The 23,485-nt window shown below is 35.8% G+C and overlaps 1 protein-coding gene across 1 annotated transcript; it reads left to right on the top strand.

Moving 5' to 3' along the window:
* The first annotated feature begins 2,687 nt into the window (after positions 1-2,687).
* LOC129273134 (hexokinase-2-like) lies at positions 2,688-19,418 on the top strand. Its single transcript, XM_064107237.1, has 4 exons — positions 2,688-2,715; positions 3,095-3,287; positions 4,208-4,363; positions 16,414-19,418. Exons 1-4 carry the CDS (start codon positions 2,688-2,690, stop codon positions 16,814-16,816), a joined length of 780 nt encoding a protein of 259 aa, XP_063963307.1. The 3' UTR covers positions 16,817-19,418.
* Positions 19,419-23,485: the final 4,067 nt, after the last annotated feature.

The following is a 23,485-nucleotide window of genomic DNA, read 5'->3' as shown; positions in this document are numbered from 1 at the left end:
CTCATTCTGCTTTTCTGTTCTTCATACAGATTTTATTTCTAATTTAATTTTCTGATGATTATACTACTACAAGATCATTCATTTCTCTCGCCTGAACAAAGTTCAACAGAAACCTAGTAATCACTTTTCCTTTTGCAAAAAATGTTATAAAATTTTGCTTCACTTGCTCTCATTTCTTTATTTCTGCATCAATTGTGTTCATAATTGGTACAAATGATCCTTGGGTAATACCACATTTGTGGTGATGAAGAGGTCAAAGGTCATCTAGGGGTCAAAAGTCAAATGATTTAACATGTTTCATTTCCTTATTTTTACATAAATTTTGTTTTAACTTCGAAAAAATGATCATTAGGTATTGTCAGATACCTTAAAAGCTGACATCAAAGGACATCTTGGTGTCAAAAGGTAATTTTGCATTTTTTATTGATCGCTAAATCAAGCGAGACTCATGGTTTGTGGACCACCTTGTTCCTGCCTTGTATCTACTTGATACATTTACTTGTGTATTGGAAAAAGTCCTGTATCATTTACTTTGATGGATTTGTTTAAGTTATCAATTAGTTTAATAGTAGGTCTTCATCAGTACATAACCCATTCCAGCAGTAAATCATATATCTTGCCCAGTAGTCACCCTTAACACTGAAATATTTTTGATAGAAATTTGATTGAGCACTTCTGATCAGTGTTTACAGACACACCTTTAGGTAAATGACTGACACCTGCGTGTGTGTGTGTGTAAGTCATTCATTTTCAACAGTAGCTGATCTTATGATATGATGCACAAGGAAAAGCCTTTTTTATGTTTGAGGAGGGGGGGGGGTGGTTTTTATTATTTGGCAACCAGTCATTTTTGTCTCACCTGCATAGCAGAGTGAGACTATAGGCGCCGCTTTTCCGACGGCGGCGGCGAGTTTCACGACACATGACCAAGGTCAAAGGTCATTTAGGGTCAATGAACTTTGGCCGAATTGGGGGGTATCTGTTGAATTACCATCATAACTTTGAAAGTTTATGGATCTGATTCTTGAAACTTGGACATAATAGTAATCAAGTATTACTGAACATCCTGTGCAAGTTTCAGGTCACATGATCAAGGTCAAAGGTCATTTAGGGTCAATGAACTTTGGCCAAATTGGGGTATTTGTTGAATTACAGCCATAAATTTGAAAGTGTGTTGGTCTAGTTCATAAAACTTGGACATAAGAGTAATCAAGTATCACTGAACATCCTGTGCGAGTTTCAGGTCACATGATCAAGGTCAAAGGTCATGTAAGGTCAAAGAACTTTGGCCACGTTGGGGGTATTTGTTGAATTGCCATCATATCTCTATAAGTGTATTGGTCTAATTCATAAAACGTGGAAATACGAGTAACCAAGTATCACTGAACATCTTGTGCGAGTTATAGTAGTTTTCAAAATCAGCACTGCTGCTATATTGAATCGCGTGATGCAGGTGAGACGGCCAGAGGCATTCCACTTGTTTACTATTTTGCCTTCATAAATATTCCTCAATTTTGTTGAATATATATACATAAATAAAAAATCAATTGGTGATTTCTTTTAGCGGGCGTTTCATGGTCTAGTGGTTCTGACTCTCGCCTTTCAAACAGAGGGCCGTGGGTTCGAATCCTAACCATGGCGTGTTATCCTTCAGCAAGAAATTTATCCGCACTGTGCTGCACTCGACCCAGGTGAGGTGAATGGGTACCCAGCAGGATTAATTCCTTGCATGCACTGAGCGCCGGTGATGGTAGCTCGAGCTAAAGCCGGGGTAATAATAACAGCATTTTGTATCCTCGGGCAAAAGGCGCTTTATGAATACAGCTATTATTATTATTATTATTGTTATTAATTTCTTCCTTTTTTTAAATTAATATTTCTCTTTCTTTTTCTTTCTGAATTTGTTTTCATTTAATTCTATCTTTCAGAAGCCACTAAATCATGAAATTTATTTTATACAGTGATGTCTATTTGATAAAAATTAGCATTGTATAAAGTCTGTTTGGTTAAAGAAATTTGAAGCGAGTAATGGCTTTTATCCATGCTATTCATACTCTACAAAAATGATACTTTTTAATGTTTTTTCCCCTTTCATTTATTTCAAACTTGTGATTGGTGTACTGTATAATTCTGTATATATCAATAACAAAATGTTTATCAAATGCCTATTTGTCTGATATGATTTCCATGAACAAGTTCCATACAGTCAATTTGTCCTTTGTTTACATGTATATTAAAGCTGACAGCAGATGATGTCTTCATTTAAATGTACAAGAGTCGGAGCTAGATTAAGTGAGATTTCGAATGGGAATCCCACTCAGCACCTTTTTCTCTATAATACTATAATCTCTCCATATTTTCAATTCAATTTCAATTCACTTCAATGTCAATTTAGTTGGCAAAATGATACAATCAAGAAGTTACAAAGTAAAAAAAAAAAGCTACATATGAATGAGCCAGGACCTCTGAAAAGCAACCTGTGCTTATATTTGAGGCCCTAAATGACAATTAATAAATACAATAAATACATAAAACACTAAATTAACTTTGTTTTAAAAAACATTAGCATTAGCTAAAGGCCTACATACAATACCTGGGCGCTGTGGCGTGCGCCTGTAATCCAAGCTGTGGGGAAGTTACAAATTGATGCAGAGGTTCGAGGTTCGAGCCCTGGTCACGTCTTTTGGATGGCGACGTTAAAGGTCGGTCCCAGACGTAAATAATCATATCTGATTGATACACGTCTGACAAAACTCAAATACACACACTATTTTAAAAAGCACATACAACCATACACCCGCAATCACATATTGCAACAAAAGAATAAGAAAAGTGAGAGAGAGAGAGAATAAGAAGAGAGAGGAATGTGAGAATCATAGTGAGAGTGAGAGAGAAAAGAACAAAACAGTAGGGGGAATTGAGGAATCTGCTGAGAAATCGTGATTTAGCACTTGGGATTCCCTGACTGAACCTTCTGTTATGGTACTCTTCTTTGCTTCATACAAATGTAAAAAAAACTGTAAATTCGTATGGTTATCATAATGTATAAACTTGCTTCGTATCACTAATGTAATATGTGCACTATCTCCTTCAGGCACCGGCTGCAATGCATCCTACCTGGAGTGTACGGAGAAGGTGGAAATGTTTGAGGGTGCCAAAGGACCAGAGAACTTTGTCATCCTTGATTGTGAGTTTGGAGCGTTCGGTGATAACGGGTGCCTGGACGATATCAGAACCGACTTTGATCGCGACATTGACAGGAGAACGTTCAATAGAGGGAAACAATAGTAAGTTCATGGCATCCTTTGAATCATGTAAAACGGGTTTAAGGGCGTAGCCAATAGCAAGTGTGTATGCAAGTCACATGATTATGCTTTGTTACACAACGTTCCATCCGTACATTTTCGGATTCTCGCAGACGATTTGAAATTTTGCGCCCGTTTTGCACACTTTTGCAGCATATAGATGCGAATGTTGGACTTTGCAAATTTATTTTACATTCGCATCCTTGCAAAACCTTCGCAAAACGTTTTAAGCGCCTGTGAAAACCAGGCTTTATTGATGTTCACGCATCCTTGTTCTCAGAACTAAAATCGATAAATTACCGAGTTTGGTTTTTTTAGTGTTTGATTAATTTACTTCTGCTTTTGCTGCTCACTCAAAACTTTCAATTATAGATGGACTCACTGATAAATCCATAAACTTCTTTATTGAGGCATCCTAGTGTAGTGATTCTGACTCTCACCATCTAATCAGAGAGTCATGGGTTTGAAGCCTACTCCAGACATTAACTTCGTTCAGAAAGAATTTTTTCCACACTGTGCTGCACTCAACCCAGGTGTGGTGAATGGCAGTTGGATTTCGTTAATGCTTTTGCTTTAGCGCCTACGTGGCAGCTTATTTATAGCTGGATAATATTAGAATACCATGTATTAAATATGCTTTATTGCAGCTGTGCTATATGATGTGGGCGCGTCGTGGTCTAGTGGTTCTGACTCTCGCCTTTCAAACAGAGGGTCTTGGGTTTGAATCCTAGCCATGACATGTTTTCCTTCAGCAAGAAACTCATCCACACTCTGCTGCACTCAACCCAGGTGAGGTAAATGGGTACCTAGCAAGGTGGATACGTGTGCTATACAAATCCTATATTATTATTATCATTATTGTTATTGTTATTATTATAATTTTTTTTCCATCTCTGTTTTAGTTATGAGAAGATGATAGCTGGGATGTACCTTGGGGAGATCCTTCGACTTGCTATGATCCATTTAATCAATCAGAAAGTCATATTTGGAGGTGTGCTTCCAGAGGCTCTTCAAAAGGAATGGGGCTTCAAGACCAAGAACCTGACATATATTGAAAAGTTAGTATTTATTGCATGTCTTTCAGTTAAAGGGTGTTTTACATGGTTGAAATGAGATGTTGATATTTTCACCTGTCTGGCTGGTGTAACAGAAGGGTCGAAGGCTATGCATGCATTGCGATTTCAATTATTGTGTGATGAGCATAAGAGCGTCATCTCAAATGCATGTTACAGTGCACGAGAGAGTTAACGCCCTTCTGCATGTCTAACCAGAATGGGAATTGATACACGTGCCAATCCCTTATGCTGCATAAAAGCCCCCGTTCCACTATGCCGATGTTACTACGATTTGACAAACCTTCAGATCGGGTGGGTTTGGGGGAAAATGAACCATTTTACTGGCAATCAGCAAAAAAATGATTTGCAGTACCGGTAATATAAGTTTTCCAAAGGAACGGGGGATTCATTTACAGTTTTCCGCTTCCCCCACGATTCAAAATTGATATTTTCTGGAAGATCGGCATGAAATTTTGAACATGTTCAAAATTTTAGTTGATCTCGCCGATCTAAGTACGAGGCCTGCTGTGGCCCCCTCGTCAGAACAATAATGATAATGATTTGATTATTTTCCATCATGTATTTTGGCAAATTATTTGTGTCCTGATCATTAGTTTAAAGTAAAATGAAAGATGATGTAATGGTACGGGTTGCGCATTTTGCAAAGTAACTGCCTAACAAGTAATCACAATGACCTAAAAGTGTCAACCAGTAATGAAAATGGGACATGCACGAGAATTGCTACAATGGGCAGAAATCTTGCCATACTTTAGTTATTTCTTGGCTTTAGGTTGTTTATTTTCTGCTTATGAAAATTAAAATGTGCTGAGTTCAATGAAGGAAATATTTCTTTTTGCAGCAGGTACTCCTCAACATGAAATATATTTGACATCTAAAAGAATGAGCAATTGATTAAACTTTTGTCATTCATGATTGATAGCACGAAATGATCGGTGCAGTCAGTTATTAAAACCAGGGATTTGATCAATTGCAGACCTTATTTTTTAGAGGGTCCATATCAGTGGAAAGTTGCATAAATGCTAGTTAGCAGGTAATAAATTACTCTGAAAAATGACCTTATTATGAATAAAGTTTAAAATTTATGTAATCATAGAATATTCTTATGTATTAAAGAAAGCTCCAAAAGTGCCCATTTTAGCCTTGATACATGTACATTTTGGGGGATTCTGATCAGATATACCAGGATTTTTGTAAATGTATTTTCCATGTTTTTATGAATTATTTCTATCTTTGTTTTTTATATACTGTTTTTTTTATTGTATTGTTGAGAACATTGTTATTGTCATGCCATAATAAGATGAAATTATTTTATTCAGTAATAGCAAAAAAGATGAATTTCCACTGCCAAATAATTTATATTGAAATTGTAAACAATATCAATTTTTTTTTTTACAATCTACTGTTTGTCATGCAAGTAACTGGAATCACATGCCCAAACATTGCGTAATTGGTCTCAAAAGATGTTTAATACTTGAAATGAAAATGTCAGATTAATATGAAAGCGCCCACAAGAGCATTTAATTTGCCACAATTCCGTCTGAAAATTCAAAGTATCAAGGATGTTTGTTTACTAGAGTCTGAGTGTCTGCCAGACATTCAGATGATAAGAGTAAGTATATCTTATTAAAAAAAAATTATAAAAGAATATCTTATAAAAAAGTTGGGACTATGCCATCTCTTTTTTTTTATACATTTATTGATATTAGAGGGGTGTGTCTCCTAAATTGCCTCTGTTATTTCTTCTTTATGTACATTCCAATGATTTTTTTTATATTATGAGACCTCTAAAATTTGTCAAATTCCCTTCTAGGTATTATGTTGTTTGCCTATTAAAATCCAGACCACCATCTTTATGATCATTATCATCATTTAGTTTTGGAAGAGCGCTATGATATGTTGATAGCCCTGGGGCAAGACGACTCTTCTTCGTTTTCCTCTCTTCCCTTTTTTTCTCCAGTTTTTTTTTCTACTACGGGAAATCATAGAGGGCAGTCGCCTCCCCCATGGCATCGCCCCTGGCCAAGCCTTTACCATCCCATTCACTGCCCCCAGCCAACCTCATAAAAAGCATAAAGTTAATCGTATTTGAAATGTTTAAGTATGATATGGGTTAGTATGTACAAATACAATATGATGTTGTACGTTAAGTTTCTTTCAAGGCTTATCTGAGTAATTCCTCTCTCTGAATGTACAGTAGTTCAAGAACTGATAATGAACCCGACTAATATGTGTTAATGGGAACACAAACCAAGCCTCTCAAGATTATTATCACAATTAATATATCATCAATCCCTTATGCTCTGTGCCGCTAGTTCGTGAAGAAATGCACGCAATCACCGGATAGAGTAAATAGAGTTGAATTAGTATTTCATATCGTAAAAGATTATGTAAATATCAACCAGACATTCACCTTTTGGAGTGTGTGTATTTTATGACAGGCATATTTCCCTCTTCTTGGTGTGTGATTCAGTCATTTTCTACAGGGCTGTGCTCAAGCAACACATTTATACCGACATGGGCTTAACCCATTTATTCTCATTCGGTCTAATATCAGCTGATAGAATAATTTCAATCAGTCAAACAAAATATAGTAATCTTGCTATGTAGATAGTACACGCAGATGGCAAATTCTTCTTTTTTCATTTATATCTTTTTATCTAAGCAATCTGCTCTTCATCAGAAAGAGAGGGTGGGATGTCTGATTGAAAGGGAAGGGGTTTCAGATATATGGGTACTGGCAGGAAGTAATTCCTCAAAAAGCTGTGTGCACCGGAATCAGTATACTAGCATAGCCAGGGTAATATAGGAGCGCCTTTAGCACCTAGCAAGATGGATACTTGTGCTATATAAATCCTGTATTATTATTATTTATTATTATAGCCTCATGATTTCAACTATGTTACAGGTTATCGCTCATCAATTTTTTTTACCTTATGGCAAACATCACCCTCCCTTTTCTCCTCCCACTCCCCTCCCCTTTCTCCTCCAACTACCCCTCCCCATCCCCAGTGGCGTACCTAGGAGTTTCCACAGGGGGGGCAAAATCGGCCGCCAAAAAATTTGACAAGCAAAAAAAAAAATAATAATTAAAAAAAAAAAAAGCAAAAAAAAGGGGGGGTATTAAAGGTCTTAAAGTTCGTCAGGGGGGGCAAAAAAAGGTCTTTTAAGCTCGTCAGGGGGGCAGGTATATGTCTTTTGTATGGGTTGTGGCTCGTCAGGGGGGGCAGAGTGCCCCCTCTGCCCCCCCCATAGGTACGCTAGTGCCCATCCCCCTTCCAATCCCACTCTCCCCTTTCTCCTCCCACTCCCCTCCCCTTTCTCTTCCTTCTCCCCTCCCCCTTTCTCCTCCCACTCCCCTCCCCCTTTCTCCTCCCACTCCCCCTCCCCATCCCCCTTCCAATCCCACTCTCCTCCCCTTTCTCCTCCCACTCCCCTCCCCTTCGTCTTCCTTCTCCCCTCCCCCTTTCTCCTCCCACTCCCCTCCCCCTTTCTCCTCCCACTCCCCTCCCCCTTTCTCTTCCCACTCCCTCCCCTTTCTTGTCCCACTGCCTCTCCTCCTCACACACCATACACACATTTCCCCCTCCCCTCCCCTCCTGTTTCCCACCTTGTGTGCGATACTTGTTTACTCTGTTTAAAGAACGTATAAGCGACCGCTAGAGGTGAAAAGTTTGATGCATTCAAATGGAATTCTATCCAAGATTTTTTTTCATAATTTATAGAAGGGCATTCAGACGGTTGAAATTAGTTCTCTGGAGTTGATATGAACTAAACCTTGAAAAAGTTAGGTAAGTTTAATACTTGAATGATATTGAACATTACTTTGACTTTAATCCTATTGAAATTTTAACAGAGTGAGAAAAATTAATTTCTCTGTTATTTCTTAACATTCAAATGAGCTTTACTTTTGGGAGGTGTAAATAGATAAATGTACCAAATGTTCACTGACATATTCTGTAAAATGCAGAGGGAAGAACTGAGGCTCGCTTGTTTTAGGTGCTCCTCTACTTGTTTACACTTTCACTCTATACTTTGGGTGAGGTTTTTATCATTTTAGGGGGGGAGGGACATTTATTTATTTTATGGAGGTGCCGCGGCCGAGTGGTCTAAGGCACCTGACTGTATATAGAAATTCCGGGGTTCAATCCCCGGCTGCGGCACCTATGCCCATGAGCAAGGCATTTAATCGACAGTGCTCTTTTTTCATGCATTCAAAAATTTGGAAATGCTATATGCATTTTTGGTAACTAGGTGTGCACTTGTTTAAAAAAAGAATTATTTATTGGTATATATGTATGTAAAAATTTACCCGCAGCACATGCTGAAAGGATAAATTTACAAAATTCATGTGAAATTTCATGTAATTTAGTTCAATCCACAGAAATGGAATGTGCCTTGTCATCCCTAGTCTAGTTCTAGAAGATTTCAATTGAATTCAATTCTCCGCCGTATCGTACTATCCTGTACGTACGTACGCCCAAGCCGAGTGATGGCGCACAAATCCAAGAACTGTACACCGGAAAGTACAGGTTCTCGGATTTGCGCGCTCACTCCGCTTGGGCGTATGCATGTATGGGATAGTACGATACGACGGAGAATAGAATTCAATTGAAATCGTCTAGAACCAGACTATGTCATCCCGTGCCTATCTCCCATTCCTTATGAAGTGAAAACATGTTATGGAGGCTGAGAGTTTGTTAGCCACAGGAATTTCTAGCATAGCCCCCATGTTAAGCACCAATTAAATTATGTACAGAAGCAAATTTTGAATTACTAGTAACAGAACCAAGGATAAAAGAGTGTCAACGTTTTCCAAGCCCTCTTGTGAATTCTTTGAGGTCATAAGATAGGGCCTTCATAGTGGCTTGGGGGTGTCTTGGTCTAGTGGTTATGACTCTCGTCTTTCATTCTGAGGGACATGGGTTCGATTCCAAGCCATGTCATGTTTTCCTTCAGCAAGAGATTTACCCACGTTGTGTTGCACTCAACCCAGGTGAGGAGAATGGGTACCTGGTACGAGAAATTCCTTGAATGTTTGATCACCAAGGCAGCCAAGCTAAAGCTGGGGTAATAATGATATAGCAGGGCCCACTGAGAGAACAATTTATGGAACTGAAATGGCTACCCTGGGTTAATATGCCGTTATTATCATCATTATTATCAAAAGGTGAATTTGAGAGCAACAGCCTCAAATGCTACCCAACTTCATATCCTCAAGAGTTATTGCCTTAATAGGGCAAAGTATGTCTGTGTTATCTTAGCTGGAAAGACCATACCACAAAGGGTAAATATGATATGAATATCATAAAGGAAAGATAAAACTTGTTATGAAATTGAGACCATTGATCCTTGTGTGTACTTTTGTAGAAAGGTTAAACTCTACTATCCGTAGGATGATTTATTTCATTTCCAAACAGGAAATGGTGATGAGCATGGAAACATTGTTGATTTTGTTTAGGAAATCCACATTTTGATATTTTAGTTTGATCATTTTTGCCCATTTTACAGTTTATCATTATTACTTTAAATGCAACCTCAAAATATAAATCGTGTAGACATATCGCTGAATTTGCCTCATCATTCAAGTAATATTTGAACTATTTTAGGTATAAACGAAATTTGTGTATCGGAAGTCAGGGAATATGTTGTAAATCATGTTAAATTTTTTAGAAAATATATGATATGGCTCTTACCTTGGATAAAATGCTTACCTTGTGTCTGTTTATATATGTTGAAACAACAAATCCTCAAGGAAGATGCAGATAGAAAAAAATGAAGGAATGTTAATTTTACTTAAATAGGAGCCATTTACACATTCTTACAATTCAAACCATAAAGGATGTCCATCTGGAAATGCCATTGCTTGTTTATAGGGGTCTTACAGGCTGAAAATATTTATATCTAAATAAATAGAGTAAAATTCACAGAGCAAAATGCTGAAAATTTCATCAAAATCTGATGAAAAATAGCAAAGTTACTATATTGTGAAAGCAGTTGTATGCACATTGTCATGGTTGACTGATGATGTCACATCCCCACTTTTCTTTTTCTCTTGTTAATACATGGAATCATAATTGTTTCATTGTTTTCATAAATGTGTGAATGATATGTCTCCCTTAAAATGAATTAAGTTACAGCAATGAATATCTCATTTAAACATTTTTTTTTATTCTGGGAAGAAAATTTGAATAAACCTAATTTCATATAATAAAATGCAAAAGAACAAGAGGGGATATGACATCATCAGTTTGCTCATTGAATATTCATGAAGACATGCCTAGAACTGTTTCACCGGAATAATTCAAATCTTTAAAATGTCCTACCTTTGTTATTCCTTGTTCGATTTTGATCAAACTTTCAGTGTTTTGTTTGTACGATCATTCTTCATCTGTTTGAATTATTTTCAGCCTGGATCAAATGTCCAGAATGATAATTTATGTTATTACTATAACAATAACTAGATCAATAATTTAGACAAATAATAATCATAATAATGATGGTGATGATGATGTCTTGTTTAAAGAGCAACTCCATACAACCATAAAGTTGATTTGTATAATATTAAAAAGAGAGTCTTAAATCAAACAAGCTTAACGCTGAAAATTTCATCAAAATCATTTGTTAAATAAGAAAGTCATGACATTTTAATGTTTTGCTTAATTTCTCAAATCGGTTACATGCACAGAGGAGAAGACTGATGACGATATCCACTCACTATTTCTATTGTATTATATCAAATATTTTATTTTTTCTTCAATGTCATGTGAAACAAAGATTCATTCCTCCTGAACATGTGGAATACCATTGTTTTAACATTTTCTGGTTCAGTCTTGTTGGTCATTACTGTCAAATCTGTGAAAATTAAAATATTGTATAATTAAAAAATAGGAAATAGTGAGCATAGGACATCATTGCCCTCTCATTTGATTTATGCATATAACTGGGTTTTTTTAATTAAGCAAAACGTTGAAATGTTATCTCTTTCTTATTTTGCATCTGATTTTGATGAAATTTTCAGCGTTTTGTTATGCTTCATAGATTTTTTCTATTGATTCAAATCAACATGAAATAAAGGTTCTTTTTTATTCTCTGGAATAAAAAGGAAAGAAAGAAAAAAATTTCTAGGGTGGACTTGACCTTTAAGAGATGATCTAGTTCTTATTTCCAGATTTTTTAGGGCAATTAATATTGACTTTAAATGAATAGCTGTAGGGTTTGGGGGGACAGTCACCTTTGAAGACAGGTGATTTCTACAGAGGCCAAATACTTCTTTACTTAATTCTTAAACCAGACAATTAATCCCAAACAAACTTCAAATCTTATCTTTATTGAGTCTATTCTATGTCTGTTACATGTGAGCTATTCTAAAAGATAAACAGAAAGGCATGCAAGAAGACATGAGGAATCAGCATCATTAAAGGAGAATGAAACTCTTGGAGCAAGTTAGCTTTTGTGAAAGCAGAAAAATCAAAGAATAAGATCAACAAAAGTTTGAGTAAAATAGGACTAGCAATAGAAGAGTTATGAGCATTTGAATGTCGAGATCACTAATGCTATGGAGATCCTCCCGTTGGCAATGTGACCAAGATCTTTGATGTCACAGATGAACAACTCTCCCCTTTTGGACACTGAAAATGTACCCCAAAACATCTCTTTTTGCTCATTCTAATCATATGACAAACGATTCATCAATGATAATGTTGTGAAACCTCTGTACTTGTCCTCTCATAAAGAGAACACCTCACCTTGTTATAGACTCTATAAGAGTGAGAATATAAGTGAAATAAGTACTAAAGTAATGAGGGAGTTGTACGTGTGTGACATCACAGATCTTGGTCGCACTGCCAATGGGAGGATCTACATGGCATTAGTGATCTCAATATTCAAATGCTCATAACTTTCTTATTATTCATTCAATCTTCCTCAAATTTTCAACAATATGTTTCTTTGATTTTTCTCTTTGATATGGATTCAGCTGGTTTCAAGGGTTTCATTCTCCTTTAACTCTTTTAATAGTCCAATGCCTTCCAAGAACTGATATCTTGTTTGGATCAAACATTAAAGCATTCATCAGCTCTAAACTTTAATATATTAATCTATTTGCAGTAACCACTAATTTCAGACTGTAAAACCAAGGTTAAATGTCACTTTATTGGCTGGCTGCGTTCATCTGAACCTGTCAGTCAATTTTGGTCAAAAATTCAATTTTGAAATTTTTGCAGAAAAAGCACATGTCCTGCTCTCTACGTGATGATATTTTGAGGCAGTAAATTAATAGTTTCTGAGATATGTGGGGATTTTCAAGGCGATGCCATACAGTTTTTGTCTCGCCTGGTGCCACTTTGCTGACAGTGGTGGAGCTTTGAGTCATTTTGTCTTGTTTTCTGCTCATACAATTACAATTTGTTTTTATTGATTTCAAGTTTAACTTTTTTTTTCTTTTATGCTGTATTGTTATATCTATTTTTTATGCTTAAAATGTGCAAAGAAATGATCGACTTGATTTTATCATTCTAATAGCCGTTGAGAAGTTGATTTTGCCAGATATCCTTTCGTAACAACTCCATGGATATTACAATATGTGATTTTAATAGGTATTTTTATATACCAACTCGTTAATTTTTACAAATTTCAAGTATTAAGATTTAGTTTAGCTTCTTCATTTATATTTTTTTAACCTATAACTTTAATGTAAATTCACAAAGCAATTCTAACCATGTTCTAAGAAACCAAGTCTTTATGTTTTTCTTTTAACCTTAACCCATCGATAAAACCAGGGGTGTGAAAGTTCAGATTTTTATCTGATTTCAGATTTTTTTTTTCCAGCTTAATTTCAGCTTATTTTTGGCCTTCCTCTGTACAAAAAGTATGGGAGCTCTTTCTATTTCATACTTTTTCAACACTCTTCAGCTTTTTTCAGATCTTTTTATTTGTGACCACTCACACCCCTGTAAAACCTAAACCCACTTCAAATCTTATCTCCATTCTATGTTTCTTACATGTGGTCTATTTGAATATGTGAGAAAATGGTCTTCATGTTATTTACTCATCAGCTATCCTAGAAGATAAAACAAAAGAAATACCAAGATGTTGGTTATCAGCAACTTTTATTGCTTACTCGATGACCTTTCGCAAACCAAATCCTTTAATATCTGATTGTTTGACAAAACGTGACACTCATCTCATGTTTTCAGCCCAATATACGAAATTAAGACCCAATAGGAAATCCTACCCTGAAGATTGTAAAATAAGCTGCAATTAGTAGTTTTTGTATATTTTTTTTAATTTATATTATATTTTCATTGATGATCATATATAATGATTATATTTGCTTATAAAGCAAATCCCTCAACAGGTCTTAACCCTTTAGCACCTGAACCGCCCGAGACCGCCCTTCCTATTACACACTGAACCGCCCTTCCTATTACACACTGAACCGCCCTTACGTTTTCTTTGCGCTATAGTATCTCTTGTCTATGATTTACCGTGGTAATATTGCGTGTGCATACCGTATAGGTTGGCTGCTATAGAGATCTGCATAGAAAAGTGTATGCTCCTATTGAGTATAATAGAGAAAAACCGATTGACATGCATCGGTGTGTAGCAAGTTCCAGACTGTTGCGCAGTCGATCTCAGCAAAGATGGCTGCGTCCATGTCTCGGAAAACCACTTACTTCGCCGAAGAAGCTCGGGCGTTGCTATATGTTCATGAAAACGTTGGATATCACACAGAGTGACATCTAGATGTGAGTTCAAATTAACTTTTGACATATTTGATCCAAGATTTGGCGAAAACTTTAGTATTCTGTCAGTGATACTTTACATTTTTTTGAAGGCGTGGGACTTGGGCGGCTGAAACCCAAACTTTTTTTTTTTTTTCTTCTCGCTCTGCAAATGATTGTCAAAGGTCAATATTCGTACATCATCATTGAACTTTGCCATGTACCATTCTATTCAACAGGTCCTATGCTACAAAATAAATATAACTTGTAATGAACAAAAGTAAATTTATAAAAAAACTATTTCAATTTGTTTGGAACAATGCCTACTTATTACCAGTTTTATTGTTTCCTCCAGTGAGTAATTGCCATTATGCATAGGAATCTGTAGGTGCTATAGGGTTAATTAGAAGTCTCTTAGCGCCTTGAAATCAATTTATGCAGTGTAATTACCCTGGTATATAAATCCGTCCAGGATCTGTTCAATTTAAATCACCAATCAGTGCTTTGAAATATTTTGTATTAAGCAATTTTAGAAATAACATTTTTTTCACTCAACCATCTGTTCATTCAGTCATGACCCATAGAGAGAATACACTTAAAGGGGAATGAAACCTTTGGAACAAATAGGCTTGTGTTGAAACAGAAAAATCAAAGAATAACAATTAAAAAAGTTTGAGAAAAATCGGACAAAAAATGAGAAAATTATGAGCATTTGAATATTGCAATCACTAATGCTATGGAGATCCTCCCATTGGCAATGCAACAAGGATGTGTGATGTCACATGTGAACAACTTTCCCTTTGATGGACTATAAAACACCCCCAAAATGTCTCTTTTTGCTTTTTCTTAAGGTGATACAAACTCTTTATCCATGATGTATTTTTTTAAAATCTGTATTACATGCCCGCCTATATAAAGAACACATGATCTACTGATAGATGTGATAAAAGAGGCAGTTTAAGTGAAATATATACTAAAGTAATGGGGAGAGTTCTTCACAAGTGACATCACACATCTTTATCGCATTGCCGATGTGAGGATCTCCATAGCATTAGTGATCGCAATATTCAAATGCTCATAACTTTTGTTGATCTGTTTCTTTGATTTGTCTGTTTTCACACAAGCTATCTTGTTCCAAAGGTTTCATTCTCCTTTAAATGCTGGACTGCTTGGTCAGGCATGCACTGGCATACAGGTTGGGGTGGGAATTGGAGGGTTATCCCTCCCCCCCCCCCTCAAATGTTTCTTTAGCAACAGAAAAAGGATTGAAAAATTAGAAGAAATGGATAGGAAAAGAGGTGAATTATGATATATTTCTCTGGATATTATGTCAAAGTCTATCCCAGAATTTGATTTTTGTTTTAGAAAGGTAAAAAAAAAAAGATTAAAAATTGCCATACGCAATGACTGGCCCTCTCAATTTTTTTGGCTTATTACGCTACTGTGGTCCGAGTTGCCATACTTAAGCTGGGGTAATAGTATGCAGTGCTTAGGAATATTGTAATATATTATTATTATTATTGTTACTGATTATCCATTCATCCATTTATTTATCCATCTATTCATCATCCATCTATCAAATCTTTCATTCATTCATCAATCCATTTATTCATCCATGAAATCCATCCACCCATTCATTTATTGATCCATTCATCTATCTATTCATTCATACACCCAGCCATCCATTCATCCAACCACCTATCAAACCATCAACCCATAGATTCATCTGACCAATCATAATACATCCTTCTGTCAATCCTTTCATTCATTCGTTCTTTCATCCATCCAACCTTCTATTCATTCATCCATCCATCCATCTATCCATTCGTACATCCCTCCGCCAATTCTTTCATTCATTCGTTCTTTCGTCCATCCAACCTATTCATTCATCCATCCATCCATTTATCCATTCTTACATCCTTCCGCCAATTCTTTCATTCAATTGTTCATCCAACCTTCTATTCATTCATTCATCCATCCATCTATTCATTCATACTTCAATCTTCCAATTTCATTTATACATACATTCTTTCATCCATCCAACTTCCATCCATCCAACTACCTATCCATTCAGGAGTGATGATATGTAGTTACTAGCCTAGATAGGTAAGTATACATGTAGGTATATGGTTGAAGCAGTGGCAGATCTAGAAAGTTTCTAACACAATATTTTGGAGGGGGCCACCTTTGAGCACAAACAATTGGGCCCCCAAATGGTATAACCTGGCTAGATATGCAACTGCTGAAGTAGTCAAATGAGGATCATTTCCCATTTATCAACGAAAGTCTCTGCTTTTCTTTGCTTCTCAGTGACACAACCCAGGACCTATCCAAAACGCGAGAGATCCTTGAGAGCTTTGATCTCCAACCCAGTGCAGCAGAGCTCCAGATCATACGAGCGCTGTCCCGGGCCATCTGGACCCGTGGCTCTCGACTTGTTGCATCTGGGATCTCCCAGATCGCACGGCGCATCAACAAGCCCAGCATCACCGTGGCCGTGGACGGCTCCCTCTACCAGCACTTCCACCAATTCCGAGAGCTGATGTTGTCGGATATCAAGGAGTTGGTTCCCAAGTACGAGGTCAAGTTCCACCATGCAGAGGATGGCAGTGGCATTGGAGGGGCTGTGACCGCAGCGGTTGCTGTCCGACAGAGCAGGACAGGACAGAATGGACAACCGCATGTGCCTCTGCAGAATGGCGATTGTGTATGAAACTGGGATGGTTTCATAAAATTGAGCATTGCCTTTGAGTCAAGAGGGTTACTTTATTTCCCGACATCCTCAGCAACATCTTCGAAACCACAAGGTCTCCTTTGTGGAAGCTGTCATGTTCTCCCAAGGAGTTGGCTGTAAAATATTATGATCAGGATACCACTAGCCCAAACCTATTCATGGACTTTTTATCAAGAACCTGGACTGTATATCAAGAACTTGGGACTATTTATCAGCATCTTGGACCTCTCATCAGAAACACAGACTTAGTAAAATACCTTCTATTTGTTCAAACCATTCTTGTTTTCATGTATAAGCAAAGACATCAGGCTGTGTGGCCGGATTGAATATTTGAAAGCCTATGGACACTATGCTTCCCTCGCGTTATCATATATAACTTGTGCATTGTTAATAAGAAAGAGCATGATATTGTTCTTCCAATTTATTTTATTGTAGTGTATTACTGCATTCAACTTTTTTTTTTCCTCTTTCATTTAATTTCTGGGATGCAAGTGCTTAAAAGAAGAAGGGAAATGAAAAAGGGTATATTCAAGCATATGGGATGGAAATGTGAAACATTGATCAAAATGGAATAAGCTTGTTTGTTCATTCATCCGTGGTGTATGCAGAAATTGTTAAAAATGGTATGTGGGATTATACATATTTGTGACATGAGAGGTTGTTTAAAGTTTCATCTCTAATATTCTACACAAAATTTTGCACATTGGAAATAATACGAGGGATCATTTTCAAATGATACTTTAGTGTTATCGCAGTGTGACCTAGCTAGCTCATAGATTAATGATTGTAATCAGTATTTATATAGTGCCTTTTCAGACTAGATATCCCCCTGACCATAATGCACCCTTAATTTGCCGAAAGAAACTCATGTCATGACAGGGATTTGAACCCACGACCTTCTGAATGAAAGACAAAAGTCACTAAACTACATCGTGCCCACCGAATTCGTTATTCCATTGAATATCTTTGTTTATCATTCTGTCCTATCTCTGCATTTATTCTGTCTGGTCATGATAAATGCTCTCCACCTGGAACGGCATGTCATAATCATCCTTGTCCTTTTCTGTATTTTATCTCTGCGACCAGGTCAATCCTTATCACATGAAAATGCAACATACACGTATGATGCACATGAAGCAACATGTGATCCCTTTACATTACTTGTTCTTCTGTTCTGCTCTTTATCTCTCTGACCATGCCAATAATCCTTATCCCATTAAGAAGTAATATATTGCAACCTTTAATTCTATGCTCTATCGTCCTCCAATGATAGTACTTTGGCTATGGCCTTGTTTGTCTGCCTTTTGTGTATAAGTCTCACAAGCTATACATGTATATAGAATAAAATTGGAATGGTATTTGCAGTCGCTTGCACATTTTCACTTTCGAACCAAAAATGATGATTTTTCACATGCAAATTTTTTTTCTGGGCTTCATTTTTACAACATCTCACAGAGAAGAGTAACAATAGTAACAATTGGGACCTTAGAGCTCAGGTTTGTAAAAGCCGAGTCAATATTAACTAATGCCTTTAATTTAAGCTACATTTGCTGCATTTGGGAGGCAGCATTCATATGCATACTTTTCTTGCTATTTTGTGTAATTAAAGGGATGGTTCGGGCTGAAAATATTTACATGTATATCTTAATACATAAAGTAGAATTCACTGAGCAAAATGCCGAAAATTTCATCAAAATCGGATAAAAAATAATAATGTTATTGAAGTTTAAAGTTTAGCAGTATTTTGTGAAAACAGTTGTCATGAATATTCATTAGGTGGGCTGATGACGTTACATCCCCACTTTCCGTTTTTTTATGTTATTACATAAAATTGTATTTTTTCATTATTTCATACTTGTGTGAATAACATGTCCCCCTTATAATGAGATAAGTTGCAGCAATAAATATCTAATGTACTAAATCAGTTGTCAATCCACTTTTTCTAGTTCTTGGAGGAAAAAAATGAATAAACCTAATTTCATATAATAAGATAAAAAAGGACAGGTGGGGATGTGACATCAGCCCACCTAATGAATATTCATGACGACTGTTTTCACAAAATATTGCTAAACTTTAAAATTCAATAACTTTGTTATTTGTTATCCGATTTTGATGAAATTTTCGACATTTTGCTCAGTGAATTCTACTCTATTTATTAAGCTTTAATAATCTTCAGCCCGGACCATCCCTTTAACTGTTACAAAGTTCCACTGATAACAAACAGTAAGATGACCATTGCTGCGGCACAAAGTGACCTTCACACCATGCCCCGATAACACAAATTTTAATGATTGATCTTACAAAGAATTACAAAAAAACTTTGTGTCATGGGGCCCGTGTGACCTGTTCTCTATCTGTGATTATTCCAATAGAAATATGGATATGATTAAATTTGAATAAGCCAAAGGCACAAATAATTCAAAATGCATGTAAAGCATATCCAGCTTTAGTATTAAATTCAGTCCTATGTCAGACAGTTCCTGGCTTGTTCAGGCATCAACATTAAGACCATGAATTGTATCTGATTCCAGGGGCGGATCCAGGATTTTCCAATAGGGGGGGGGGGGCAAATTTGACAAGCCAAAAAAAAAAAGGTTTTCAACCACAAATTAAGGGTATTTCGTACCTGAAAAAATTTGACAAGCAAAAAAAAAAAAAGTCTTCAATTTCAAAAGAGGGGGAACACCTGTTTTAATGGCTTTTTTGCATTACAAATTTTAATATTGCTTCTCAAAAGGGGGGGGGGGCACATGACCCCTGGATCCGCGCCTGTCTGATTCATAAAGTATACTCTATGCAGTGGGCAAGTACTGAATTTGGCCCCTTCAACTTCTGATGCTCGGGCAACCACTGAAATTTTGCCACTTTATTTTGACCTTTAGATGAAACTTACATTTGGATGTAGATTTCTTTCCCTTTTTTTTTCAATTTTGCCTTTTTTAAGCTGCTAAAAGGGGCTACTGGTAGGGAAATGTTTCCCCTTGGCCCATCTAGATCTCCACTGTTATCCGTAACTAGGCCATGAGGTTGTGTTGACCGTGCTTTCAACCTATTGAAAATTGATCATATACGTTTCTACCAAGATATGACTGAATCAATAAATAAAGGTCAAAAGCCTGTATCATGCTTTGTTTTTCTTGCTCTGAAAACAAATCATCTACCTCTTTTATATTTGTTTTCATAGCCTACGTAAGTCATAATCGATGCATTGATCACATCAGAATTGTTTTGTGTTGTTCTTATTTGTTGTAGATACATTATATAATTATTAAATAATGTAAGGATATTCTGTTTGTAGTAATTATCACATCAGTATGACAGCTCAAGCACTTTGCAAATATGTTATTACCCCTGTTATTCGATTCTGGCTTGCCCGCATGCAACGTATGCACAACAATCTCCATTATGTCCAGATCTTTATTGCTATAAAAAGTAGCAAGTTTAATTGCTGCCAGGAGCCCCTTTTGTAGAAGTGCTGTGCCTCAGTGGATAAGTCTTCGGACTTTGAGTCAAAAGCTCAGGGGTTCGAATTCCACCGCAGCGCTCGCATCCTTTGGCAAGGCATTTACCTACATTTGCCACTCTCTACCCAGGCGTAGTAAAAATGGGTACCCAGTAGGAAGGAATTCCTTGAATGCTCGATGCGCCTATATTAGGGTAGCTGTGCTAAAGCTTAGGTAACAGTATGCAGCAGTTAGAAACAATGTATTAAGTGCTATATAAATGTTGCATATTATTATTATGTTTAATACATATATTTCTTAAATTGTAAGCAATAACATAGAAAAGCTTTTATTTGATCATTAGCTTCTTAAAATGACATAAAATTGATTTTTTTTTTCCTATTTTGAATGAATGAATGAACTTTTTTGATCCTCCTTGAAAAAGTAACATAAAACAAGATACATGTACAATTATATGCTAACGCATATGTCGAAAACGTTTGAAAGCAACAAATATCGATAATTAAAGGAAAGTAATATAAAGACAAGGAAGACGAGGAGACCTTTGGAAGCCAGGCTTGTTATACGGTCCCTCAGTATTGAAACAATACGTTATTTGTTCGTTTAAAGCAAAACTTGATTCTAGCTAAACCCTTGTTTTCATGAATGAATCATTCACTGTTTATATCACATTCTAAGATGATACTAAAATTCTAAAACGTCATTGTAATTACAGATCTTGAAGGGTCTCAATTAAATAATTTGAAGAAAAAAAACCACAATTTAAATTGAATCCAAACTTCTATTAATATCATCGCAAAAGACTTGATATTTAATCAACTAAAAATGATTTCTTTATCCTTTTCTGACTCTTGCAATATTTTGTTGGGTTTATTATATATATATATATTTGAGCGCTTTGATTATGTTTTTGGTAAAGCGCTATATAAGTACCTGATTTAGTATCATTTTAAAAAGTTATCAGTGAATGCTGCCTTCAAGAAAAACAAGGGTTTGAAAATAGAATACAACTCCATTTATGTCATTTTAAGAACCTAGTATGAAAAAATGATATATTGCACCTACATATACAGACTGAAAATATAAAGCCTTATTCAACTCAACTTCTTATTTCCTATGAACAAAAGAATCAATGTGTTTGGTATTGGAAAATAACATTAATCATGGACATACTGAAGCTTTTCAGTGTGATGTTCTCATCAGTCTAAAACGGCATTATTGTATAATTTCTAGTGTTATGTTCAGTCATGCAATATTGCTCTGATAAAGGCATGATGTCAATTTTCATTATGTCCATGCTTAAAGGAGAATGAAACTCTTGGAGCAAGTTAGCTTTTGTGAAAGCAGAAAAATCAAAGAATAAGATCAACAAAAGTTTGAGTAAAATAGGACTAGCTATAGAAGAGTTATGAGCATTTGAATGTCGAGATCACTAATGCTATGGAGATCCTCCTATTGGCAATGCGACCGAGATCTATGATGTCACAGATGAACAACTCTCCCCTTTTGGACACTGAAAATATACCCCAAAACATCTCTTTTTGCTCATTCTAATCATATGACAAACGATTCATCAATGATATAATGTTGTGAAACCTCTGTACTTGTCCTCTCATAAAGAGAACACCTCACCTTGTGATAGACTCTATAAAAGTGAGAATATAAGTGAAATAAGTACTAAAGTAATGAGGGAGTTGTACGTGTGTGACATCACAGATCTTGGTCGCATTGCCAATGGGAAGATCTACATGGCATTAGTGATCTCCATATTCAAATGCTCATAACTTTCTTATTATTCATTCAATCTTCCTCAAACTTTCAACAATATGTTTCTTTGATTTTTCTCTTTGATATGGATTCAGCTGGTTTCAAGGGTTTCATTCTCCTTTAATGCTATTTCTCAAGGGGGAAAATCATTCCATGTTCAGTTTTTGCTTGGTAAAAAGTTATCAAACATCACTTTTTACCAAAAAAAATGCTTTGGAGTTCAGGCAATCTATTTAGTCCTCAACCCTCTTAAAGTAGTCAATGCAATATATTGCTTACCAATTGGTGTGCTATTACAAGCTTAACACACTTAAGTTTTTTTTAGGCAGCTTGGTAAAATATAGACATGCACAAATAAAAGCCCCAAAATGCAATTCTTCTCTTCAAAAGTTCTACTTCTCTTAGAGTTAGACCTCATTTAAAAGCGAGTCTAATTTTCAATTCTTGTAAGGATTGAAATTATTGAGTATTTTCCTAACTAAGACAATTTATTATGTTGAAATTCATTACTTACGATATATTTTATCAGTGATTATTTGTATTTAAGTCTTATATTTGGGATAGTGAGAATATTATTTTTGAGCCTTTTAAGTCATTTAAATATGTGATCCATTATAGGCCTATTTTATGTATGTGCATTTTGTTTCACATTCTGTGGTGGTTATTTTTATTTCTATTTCATTTCTGGCAGAGATTATATGTTTTTATTTCATGGAAACAGGATGTATAAGCCTATATGTAGTATGCCTAGCAATTGAGTCTTTGAACTCTTGTTGGAATGCTCCCCAGGGAGTGGAGAAGCTGCATACATTGTATGCGGTCATGCAAGGATCCGATGACTGGGGTAATAATATGTCTGTAAAGCGCTTAGAGACGTCGCTCCGATGTATTAAGCGCTATATAAATGCGGAATATTATTATTATTATTATATTCTTACATATAGATTTATGTACTTGTCACCATTGAAAAAATGCTTGCATTTTCTTTTGGAAGGAAATATAAATAGTTTTTGTAGAAATATTTTTGTTGGGACTTTGACATTTCTATGACTTTGAAGATTATATTTTGTAGGTAAACTGTAACATGCAAAAGAAAATCATTTAGGGGCCAATTAAAATTTTGAAAAGTGTTAAAGGTATGGTCCAGGCTAAAAGTATTTATAGCTTAATAAATAGAGTAGAGTTCACTGAGCAAAATGCCGAAAATTTCATCAAAATCGGATAACAAATAACAAAGTTATTGAAATTTAAATTATAGCAATATTTTCTGAAAACAGTCGTCATGAATATTCATTAGGTGGGCTGATGATGTCACATCTCCACTTGTTCTTTTGTATTTTATGATATAAAATTAGGTTTATTCAAATTTTTCCTCCAAGAACTAGAAAAATTGGATTGACAACTGATTTAGTGCATT

This window comes from Lytechinus pictus, chromosome 12 (assembly GCF_037042905.1).
Source record: "Lytechinus pictus isolate F3 Inbred chromosome 12, Lp3.0, whole genome shotgun sequence".
Classification (NCBI taxonomy): Eukaryota; Metazoa; Echinodermata; class Echinoidea; order Temnopleuroida; family Toxopneustidae; genus Lytechinus; species Lytechinus pictus.
The sequence above is the reverse complement of the archived record's forward strand: the minus strand, read 5'-3'. Positions and strand labels throughout refer to the sequence as shown.

Excerpts from the sequence above, each read along its gene's own strand:
- LOC129273134 (XM_064107237.1), top strand. The coding sequence starts at position 2,688 with ATGGCGACGTTAAAGGTCGGTCCCAGAC. Across the intron at positions 2,716-3,094 it reads GTTAAAGGTCGGTCCCAGAC|GCACCGGCTGCAATGCATCC; the intron begins GTAAATAATCAT and ends TATCTCCTTCAG. Across the intron at positions 4,364-16,413 it reads AACCTGACATATATTGAAAA|TGACACAACCCAGGACCTAT; the intron begins GTTAGTATTTAT and ends TTTGCTTCTCAG.